This window comes from Artibeus jamaicensis, unplaced genomic scaffold, assembly GCF_021234435.1.
Source record: "Artibeus jamaicensis isolate MK-2021 breed Jamaican fruit bat unplaced genomic scaffold, CSHL_Jam_final contig_885, whole genome shotgun sequence".
Lineage (NCBI taxonomy): Eukaryota > Metazoa > Chordata > Mammalia > Chiroptera > Phyllostomidae > Artibeus > Artibeus jamaicensis.
In genome coordinates this window covers 250,593-261,664 of record NW_026522001.1, presented here as the reverse complement: position 1 = coordinate 261,664, position 11,072 = coordinate 250,593, and the positions used below count along the sequence as shown (strand labels likewise).

Sequence of the window (11,072 nt, the reverse complement as noted above, 5' to 3'; positions counted from 1 at the left end):
TTAACTGTTACTTTCAGCATTTACCTTTTGTTAGCTTGGTTTTTCCAGCAGTAAAATGACTATGATTGTTACTGTGGTTATGAAACAGTGATTAAAAGTATTTCCCATAGCTCTGAGTTATATAAATTTAAAAAGAAACTATATAGCTATTCCCAACTGTGATAGATGGCTATGAACATCAGTCATCAAGAACTTAGTAATGGCTGTTGGAGATCATTGATCTATTGAGGCAAAGACATTAAGATTGAGATATTTGTAAAAAAAAAAAAAAAAAAGAAAAAGGAGGGGGGAAGAAGAAGGAGAGTGGAGGAGTAAAAGAGGAGGAGAAGAAGGAAAAAAGGAAAAGGAAAAAAAACTAGGAAAGAGGAAAAAGTTAAAAGAGAGAGAAAGAAATATATAGAGCTATTTTCCAGCTTAATAAGATTGTTCAATTTTTGAAAATAATTTAAATAGTAAAAAGTAAGTCATTTAAAGACAAAGTTTCTCTGACTTGTGATAAGAACTCTAATTAATTTGTATATATGATTCGCTGTGCTATCGCAAAAGAAAGTTACCTGACAAAAATAGTGTGGGAGAACATATATTTGAAAAATCATGGCCTGTCAGGCTAAGGCATATGAGACTGAATGAAAGAAGCTTCCTATGGACATGTTGGAAAGGGAGGGATTTACCTAACTCTAAAAATGTGTAGCCAGAGCCTCAGGGGCCAAGGGCCTTCTAATTTGTAAAACAAAAATTCTTTTTCTTGAGTAACTTGATGCAGTTTCTCTCCCAGAGTTAATCATAGATTTTTGGATCTTTTTAGTAATTGCATAGATTTCCAGATTTTAGTTTCTCAGAAGCTATCTTATTTTGGTCCTCGATCATGTCTGGCATAAAGGCTTTTGAACGCATCTCAGAGTTCAATATTCAAGACTGGACTTTAGAATTCACTGTGACTGAGGTATACCTCAGGCTGCAGTGTAATTTTTTACAGGTTACAAAACTTTCAGTTTCATGAACAGAAAAAATTTCTTCCATGTCTCATAAATTCTCCTTTCTTTATTCTTTCACTAATTGTTAACCACCTTCTCTTGGATTTATCTGCCCTTCTACTTAGATATGTTTGTTTGTGAAAATATTTTGTCACTTTGGCAAGACTAGTATTAATATTAATTCTTTAACTGAGTGATTTATTTATTCATTAATGGAAAATCACTAACCTTCAATAATGTGCTAAATATTATTTCAGTTTTTCAAATGTATATATAGAAACTATTTTTTCTTACCATACAGCCCCTACACGAAATGTCATTAAAAAATGTTCTTTTATCTCAGGTCTGCAGTATTCAATTGAATATAATTCTTGATTTAAAACATACTCCACCATTTTTCCATCAGCATTTATGCTCCTTTGTTTATTTACTAATAAATTTATACCTATGAAAACATGAGCAAATACAAATCCTAAGTGATTGATAATAACATTCAACTGCTTATGTATCTATCCTCATGCTGCCCCTTCGTCTTCCTACATATGAGGTTCCTTACATCTTACAGCTTCTCTTTTTGTACATAATCTTATTATTTATCAAGTTCCTACAAAATATATGGTATTTTTTTATTGCTTTATAAAAATTATGCCAAGTGGATCCACTTTGGACTTTCCCCCCTTATTATAATACTTTAGAAAAATCTATATCATTATATACAGTTTTACTTTAGTTGTCATACTTCTCAGTAAAACTACATTGTCCTCTTTATGGGCATTATTATAAATTTCTCCTAATATACATGTGCAAGGGTTTATCTTGGATATTTAAATGGAATGAAATTGCTGGGCCATAGAATGTATGAATGTCAAACTTTACAATATAAGGACAAGCTTTTTCCAACATGATTGTACTAGTTATCACTTCCATCAGCTATGTATAAGAAATCTCCTTGATTTATATACTGTTTATTAAAAAATCTAATTTCATGTTATCTCTTCAGATGAGTTTAGAACAAACTGGACTAAGTGGAAGAAGTTAACCAGTCTGTGGTGTCCAAATGTACTATTCTTGGGCTTTGTAATTCATGGGAGCTCCAGGCCTTTCTTTTAGTGATATTTTCTTCACTTTATTTGATTGCTATTTTAGGCAACAGCATCATTATGCTCCTGATTATCACTAATATGCATCTCCACTCCCCTATGTACCTCATGTTAGCCAATCTCTCATTAATTTATTTCTGCCTTTCCTCAGTCACTACCCCTAAAATGATCAGACTTTCTCAAGGAAAACAAGACCATCTCCTTTGGAGACTATATGTGTCAGATTTTCTTTGGACATTTCTTTAGAGGGGGTAAGATGGTGCTGCTTCTGTCAATGGCTTACAACCATTATGTGACCATCTGCAAACCACTTCATTACTCCAACATCATGAACAAACAAATGTATATTGCATTAGTGATGACATCCTGGATCATTGGCTTTGTGCATTCAATTAGCCAACTAGCTATGATTATGAAGCTCCCTTTCAGTGGACACAGAGAATGGGATATCCTTTTTTGTTATATTCCACTCGTGATAAAGCTAGCCTGCATGGGTATTTATATTCTAGAAATGTTGATAAATGCTGACAGTGGGGTACTGGCAACCATCTGTTTCATACAGGTGTCGATAGGTTACTTTTATGTTCTGTTTACTGTCTGTCTTCTTTCTAAGGATGAGGCATCCAAGGTTCTATCCACCTACACTACCCATTACACAGTGGCTACTCAGCATCACCTGGGGGGACAAGTTTCTTGCTGTATTTTATAAGGTCATCACACCTCTCCTACATCTAGTCATTTACACTCTAAGAAACAAGGAGATTAAGAATGTCATTAAGAGAGTACAATGTTAGCATATGGATTTATGTGGGTATTTCAGGGACTTACATTACCAAAATATCCGCTGTAAGCTCTCTAAATTAACCACACCTGACCTGTTACTTGGTTCTGAGAAGTATTCCTCAATTCACATATAAAAATCGGGTGTATCTCCAAATGTAAGTTTTATATCAATTCTCTTACAGTCAGTAATCATTTGTTAGTCATTGAATGCAAAATGATTTGGGAAATTTGGCCAACCTTTACAACTATGATTGTGGTTATTTCAATGAACTATTTTCCTTTTAATTATGAGTCACATATCCCTGCTTCTTTGCATGTTTCATAATTATTTTGTGAATTTCAGACATTGTATATAAAAGATTATATAGCTCTGACTTACATATTTCCTCAGAAACTTTTTACTCTTTTCTTTATGAGGTATAAAATGTTAAGGTGTAATCACCCTTATTTAATTAAGTACTGAGCTTATTTGAATCGGCATTGTAGTTTTTATAAGATGCAGTACCCTTCTCATTTTTGCCTGCTCCTTGATATATTTCCTCCAGGCTCTGATTATGATTCTAGTGGACTTCTTTCTCTTCAGTTTGAAAGATTTCAGGTGATTCAGTTTTGCCATCCAGAATTTTCTTTATTGTTGTTCAAGTACAGTTGTTTTCATTTTCACCCCACCATGCCCCCTCCCCACCCATACCCACCTCCCACGCTCAAACGCACCCCCTTTGGCTTTGTCCATGTATCCTTCGTACATGTTCCTTGATGACCCCTCCATTATCCACTATTATCTCTCTCCCTCCTCCTCTCTTTGGAGGAGATATTGTCAGATTGTTCTTTATTTCAATGTCTCTTGTTGTATTTTGTTTGCTTGTTTTGTTGATTAGGTTAACCCTCCAGAATCTTTGAGTTTAGAACTTTAGTCTTCTGTTCCCTTCAAAATTGAAGTATGACGAATTCCTTAAACAGGACTCTGGTTTTGTATTTGTCCTTTTAATTTAATGTACCTAATTAGACTCTGTTACAAGTTACAAATATTAAGCAACAAAATAACCATGGATGGGAAAATTATAACATATTACTGGTTATACAGTACAGAAAGAATTTTGGATTGCAGATACTCAAAACATGGAGTCTTTTCATCCTTTCATAATTTAGTAGCAAATTTGGCTCAGGTTATCAAAGTAACAGAAATTAAGTTAGCTTCAAAATTTCTACAGATTACACACACATACACACACATACTTGGACCTATGTCTTGAGCAATAAGAGAGTTGTGCAAATTACCAGAGAAAAATTACTTGCAAACAATTTGGGCAGAGTAGTTGTTGGATAATAATGATAATAATAATAATAATAATAATAATAATAATAATATCAGTCATGAAAAGATCAGATTAACATCTATTTGATGTTTAAAGAATTTCCATTAATTTATTGAGTCATAGACATTAAGTGGTAATTTCAAAAACTGTGAAATAAGCAACATTTATATAAATGTCCCTGACTGTGGCCAACCAGAGATGGCTTGATTCCACTGGAATTGAGAAAGGCAAGGATGAGATTAGTAGCCACAGATCAAATACATAAAACATTACCTCTGAGGCTCTGTCTTTTGTTTTCCCTTCTAATTTATGCCAATCTCCCCTTATTACACTAACTTATGTATGTTATATTTATTTCACTTCCCTTGCTCTGTTCTTTTTTCCAGATTTTAAAACCTTTCTCATGCATTTTTGTGTTTCAGAAAAAATATAAATTTGAATATTCATATTCTGTATTTAAATCAGAGGAGAGCTGTAAATTTCATAGATTCCTTAAAAGTTTGAGTATATTAGCTCTAAGTTAATTTACCTGAATCTTCACCGCAATACCTATTAAAGTACCAATGGCATATTTCACAGACATAGAAAAAACACTTCAAAAATTTATATGGAACCATAAACGACCCCGAAATAGCAGCTGCACTTTTGAGAAAGAAGAACAAAGTAGGAGGGATTACAATACCTCATATCAAATTGTATTACAAAGCCACTGTAATCAAAACAGCCTGGTACTGGCATAAAAACAGGCACATAGACCAATGGAACAGAACAGAGAGCCCAGAAATCAACCCAACTCTCTACAGTCAATTAATATTTGACAAAGGGGGCAGTAACATAAAATGGAGTAAAGATAGCCTCTTCAGCAAATGCTGTTGGGAGAACTGGACAGCTATGTGCAAAAAAAATGAAACTTGAGCACCAACTTACACCATACACCAAAATAAATTCAAGGTGGATAAAAGACTTAAATATAAGCTGTGACACCATTAAAGTCCTAGAGGAGAACATTGGCAAGAAAATCTCAGATATTCCACGCAGCAACATTTTTATGGATATGTCCCCTAGAGCAAGGAATATAAAGGGAAGAATAAACAAATGGGATCTCATCAAAATAAAAAGCTTCTGCATGGCTAAAGAAAACAGTATTAAATTAGCAAGACAACCAACTGTATGGGAAAACATATTTGCCAATGATACCTCAGACAAAGGTTTAATCTCCAAAATATACAAAGAACTTACAGGGCTCCACTCTATAAAGACATTTAACCCAATTAAAAAATGGGAAAATGACTTGAACAAAGACTTCTCCAAGGAGGACATACAGAATATTCAGAGACACATGAAGAGATGCTCAATATCGTTAGCTATCAGAGAGATGCAAATTAAAACCACAATGAGATACCACTTTACACCAGTCAGGATGGCTACCATAAACAAAGCAACAAACAACAAATGTTGGAGAGGGTGTGGAGAAAAGGGGTCCTTAGTTCACTGTTGGTGGGATTGCAGACTGGTACAACCATTATGGAAAACAGTATGGAATTTTCTCAGAAAAATAAAAATTGACCTGCCTTTGGACCCAGCAATTCCACTGCTAGGATTATACCCCAAGAATCCTAAAACATCAATTTCAAAGAACCTATGCACCACAATGTTCATAGCAGCACAATTTACAATAGCCAAGAGTTGGAAGCAACCTAGGTGCCTGACAGTAAATGAATGGATCAAAAAGTTGTGGTACATTTACACAATGGAATTCTATGCAGCAGAGAGGAAGAAGGAGCTACTACCCTTTGCAACAACATGGATGGAACTGGAAAGCATTATGCTGAGTGAAATAGGCCAGGCATTGAAGGACAAATACCATATGATCTCACCTTTGACAGGGAGCTAAACAATAAAACAAACAAGCAAACAGAATAAAAACAAAGACACTGAAATAGAGAACAAGGGGGCAGCAACCAGAGAGGAGAGAGAAGGAAATTTAAGGGGAAAAATGGGGAGGGATTTTGAGGAACAAGTATGAAAGACACAGGGATGAGGACTGGGGGAAGGGAATGGGAGAGAGGGGAGAGACAGGGCGGGGGGGGGCTGGGATGGGAGAAATAGACAAAAAATGTACTTAAAAAATAAGTAAATAAAAATTTTAAAAAATTAAAATTAAAATTAAAATTTTTAAAAAAATGGGAAAAGGACTTGAACAGACACTTCTCCAAGGAGGACATACAGAATGTTCATAGACACATGAAGAGATGCTCAATATCGTTAGCTATCAGAGAGATGCAAATTAAAACCATAATGAGATACCACTTTACACCAGTCAGGATGGCTATCATAAACAAAGCAACAAACAATAAATGTTGGAGAGGGTGTGGAGAAAAGGGGTCCTTAGTTCACTGTTGGTGGGATTGTAGACTGGTACAGCCATTATGGAAAACAGTATGGAATTTTCTCAGAAAAATAAAAATCGACCTGCCTTTGGACCCAGCAATTCCACTGCTAGGATTATACCCCAAGAATCCTAAAACATCAATTTCAAAGAACCTATGCACCACAATGTTCATAGCAGCACAATTTACAATAGCCAAGAGCTGGAAGCAACCGAAGTGCCCATCAGTAAACGAATGGATCAAAAAACTGTGGTACATATACACAATGGAATTCTATGCAGCAGAGAGAAAGGAGCTCCTACCCTTTGCAACAACATGGATGGAACTGGAAAGCATTATGCTGAGTGAAATAGGCCAGGTGTTGAAAGACAAATACCATATGATCTCACCTTTAACAGGAAGCTAAACAATAAAATAAACAAGCAAGCAGAATAAAAACAAAGACACTGAAATAGAGAACAAGGGGACAGTGACCAGAGGGGAGAGGGAAGAAAATTTAAGGGGGAAGGGGGGAGGGATTTGGGGGAACAAATGTGAGGACGCAGGGACGAGGGCTGGGGGGTTGGGAGGAGGTGGGGAGTGTGGGACGGGGGTGGGCTTGGATGGGAGAAATAGACAAAAAACTGTACTCAAAAAATAACTAAATAAAAAAAAATGAGAAAAAAATTTACCTGAATCTAGGCAGCCTGATGTCTGACATCATACTTTCAGCATATTCTAAGGCTATAATCTATGCTTTTTAGCTACTTCCCATAAACATTTTCTGGGGTTATAATTCAGTTACCAAATAACTTGTTTAAAAGAGAGATGATTCAATGTAATTTCAATTAAATTGTCTATTCTGAATATTATGAATGGCGTTTTTAGAAAAAAACAAATTTTGTATAACCATGTAAGCATTTGCATTACTTGAAGTGGCTTGCAATTTACAAAGTAAGTTGTGCCCTTGAGAGTTATTTAAGAGATCTTCCTCAAATAAAGGAGACTGAATACTCAGTCTCTTCATTGCCACCTTCATATCTTTGTTTCTTAATATGTACATAATGGGATTTAGAATGGGTGTAATCATAAAGTCCACGATGGCAAGAAACTTATCCACTGGCACTGTGGGAAATGGTCACACGTAAATAAAGATACATGGTCTAAAGAACAAAACCACCACAGTAATGTGAGCTGAGAGAGTAGAAAGGGCCTTAGGCAAACCATCTGAAGAGCATTTACATACAGTGACCAGGATGAAGATATAGGAGATAATCAACAAGAAAAAGATGCCCATGGAAATGAACCCACTGTTGGCAGTAATCATGAATCCCATTCTGTAGGTTTCTGTGCAAGCAAATTTGATAAACCAAGGAAGGTCATAGTAAAAGCTATCTATCTCATTAGGACCACAAAAAAGCAAATGAACAACAGAAGCTAGCTGGGCCACTGAGTGAATGAGGCCCATAACCCAAGCACCAAAAAGAAGCAAAATGCACATTTGTGGGCTCATGACAGCCAGGTAGTGGAGAGGCTTACATAAGGCCACATATAGGTGTAAGGCCATGGCAATTAGCAGCACAATCGCAAATCCCCCAGGATGTGAAGGATAAACATCTGGAAAACACATCCCTGGAACCATATGGTTTTGTACCCAGTGTACAAGTCAGATATCATCTTAGGAACAGTTAAAGTAGAAAAACAGAAATCAATAAATGAGAGGTTGGTCAAAAAAAGTACATGGGAGAATGTAAATTGCTGTTGAAAGTCACTGTAAACACAACAAGGAGGTTTCCTAAAACAATTGATACGCAAAACACTATAGAAATGGCCAGGAGGAAATGCGACACTGGTCTACAGGTAGAAAGTCCGAGGAACACAGATTGAGACACTTCAGAGTAATTTGCTTTATTCATTGACTTTGTGTTACCTGAAAGGAACAAATAAAAATAATTATAAAATATACCACCGCTATTGAAAAAAGCAATTGTTACTGGGTTTTAAATACTGATATTAAAGAGAAATCTTCAGTCCTGATTACAAAGTCCTTTCAAAATTGATACAGTAGTTTATTCACTTAACAAATATTCATTGAGCAGATACCAGGAAGGTTTCCTAGGTACTTACACTGTACCACATTCTGGAATAAAACAAACACCCTATCTTAGTGTAGTTTGTAGTCTACTTGTGAAGCTGGCATAAAACAATTAATTGTCTAACCAGATAATTATAATGGTAATAACTTATTTGAAAAAGAAAAGAACAAAGGGTTATGCAAACTATAAGAGCTCATAGAAGTGTCATCTGCCCTGGTCTGGAAGAAGTTTGTGGTAAAGTCTAAATAGTAATTAAATAGTGAAGAATGATAGGAAGAATAACCTATCCAGGAGAAAGGCATGAGAAATATTCTGAAGCATGAAGAAACAGAACAATTTTGCATGAATGAAAAAAGACTAGTACAGGTCTGATCAAGGTAGAATCATATAGGGTATGTAAAGAATTTGATTTGTATCTTAAAAGTGATAGGAAGCCATTGAGGCAGAACAATAAAATAATCATATTAGTGCTTTAAAAAGTTTACAGTAACTGCAAAGTGAAGAATGTAATAGAGGGATTTAAAGGAAAGGGAAAGAGACCAATTAGGAATCTGTCAAAAAATCATATCAAATGAGTACAGAAAGGGTAAATTTGTCAATAAACGGTGTTGACACAACTTACCAAACTTGGGAAAAACAAGTTGAATTCCTTACTTTACAACAAAAACTAAAATGAATTTTTAATGGGTACTTAAATAAAGATAAAAGTAGAAAATATGGTCTTATTTTTAGATAATCTTTTGTACAAGACTCTTTCTAAACATATCCTAACATTCAAACATGCAGTGAAAAAATGACATTTTCAGACTCAAAATTTAAATCTCCTACATACATTTTAAAAGAAAAAAGCAAAGTGGGAAAATAGTTATTAAATATAGTGATAAACCAAATTTAAAATGAAACAAACGTAAAGACTTGGACCAAGTAAGAAATCTAGGTAGTCAACATCTGAAGAACAGTCAAACTCACCATTAAAATACAAACAAAACAATAGAGGACCACTGGCATAATTGTTTGTAAAAACCGTCAAGACTTAAAAATTAATAATATGAGTGAGACTGTGAGGAAAGAGACTATTGCATACTGTGATTCAGAGTGCACATTCACAGAACTCCAGAGCAAAATTAGAAAATTATATCAAATATTTAAGAATTTCCTGGGACTTCCGCCAAGATGGAGGCATAGGTGGATATGCCGTGCCTTCTCACAAACCAAGTTTAGAGACAATGAAATATTAGCAACAGAAAACATAGCCAGAACACAGAAAATTGAACTTTTCGGAAGTCTGTTAACAACAAATTCTTCAGCCTGACCGGTAAGGGGCGAAACCAGCAGCTGGTGGAGCGGGGTTGCACAGGAAAACTCGGTGGGATGGACTCAGGTGCACGGAATCCAGGCGCAGGGTTGGGCCTAGTGAGAGACCCAGTGAGCGATCTTCGGGAAACAGCGAGGGAGCAGGGCTGTGGGTTGCCTGTGGTCGCTCATTTGTGCGCAGATAGACAAGTGAGGGAGTGGTCAATTGGACTGGAACCCAGCTGGTCCCCTCGGCAGGCCGCAGGGAGGGCGCCGCCATTTCCCTGCTCTGACCCCACCTCCACATACAGCGTCATAACCCAGCGACTCTGAGTGGCCCGGCCCAGGTGAACCACCTAAGCCTCTGCTCCTCACCCAGCAGCGAAACAGCAGAGGTGGCTACCATTTCCCCGCTCTGACCACGCCCCCACATATAGCATCACAACCCAGCAACCTGCAAGTCCAAGGCTCCCCTCCTCACACTTAAAGGGCGCGAACAGACCAAAAATGGCTCAAGAAGATCTCAAAGCCCCAGAGTCTATAAATCTAAGCGATGAAGAAATAGCAAGACTCTCAGATGCACAGTTTAAAACACTGGTGATCAGGATCCTCACAGAATTGGTTAATTATAGCCACAGATTGGACAAATATATGAAGGCGAAACTAATTGAAATGAATGGAATTGCACAGAAAACCAATAGCAATGAAAAGGAAACTGGGACTCAAATCAATGGAGTGGACCAGAAGAAAGCAAATAATGGCCAAACAGAAAAGAGTCAGGAAGCAAGAATTCAAAGAAATGAGGAGAGTCTTAGGAACCTCCAGGACATCTTTAAACGCTCCAACATCTGAATTATAGGGGTACCAGAAGGGGGAAAGGCACAGCCACCAGTGGAAAACTTATTTGAACAAATAATAAAGGAGAATTTCCCCAAGCTGGCAAAGGAAATAGACTTCCAGGAAATCCAGGAAGCTCAGAGAGTATCAAAGAAGTTGGACCCAAGAAGGAACACACCAAGGCACATCATAATTAAATTAGCCAAAATTAAAATGAAGGAGAGAATCCTAGAAGCAGCAAGAGCTAAGGGGACAGTCACCTACAAAGGAGTCCCCATCAGACTGTCAGCAGATTTCTCAAAAG

The 11,072-nt window shown here is 36.5% G+C and overlaps 1 protein-coding gene and 1 pseudogene across 1 annotated transcript; one reads left to right on the top strand and one right to left on the bottom strand.

Moving 5' to 3' along the window:
• The first annotated feature begins 865 nt into the window (after positions 1 to 865).
• Positions 866 to 2,868, top strand: LOC119047423 (olfactory receptor 4K15-like). Its single transcript, XM_053654789.1, is given in 4 exon segments — positions 866 to 962; positions 2,001 to 2,244; positions 2,246 to 2,731; positions 2,733 to 2,868. Coding segments are annotated over 4 exon segments (963 nt in total).
• A 4,518-nt stretch (positions 2,869 to 7,386) lies between these two features.
• Positions 7,387 to 8,458, bottom strand: LOC119047424 (olfactory receptor 4F6-like; annotated as a pseudogene).
• Between the last annotated feature and the right edge of the window lie 2,614 nt (positions 8,459 to 11,072).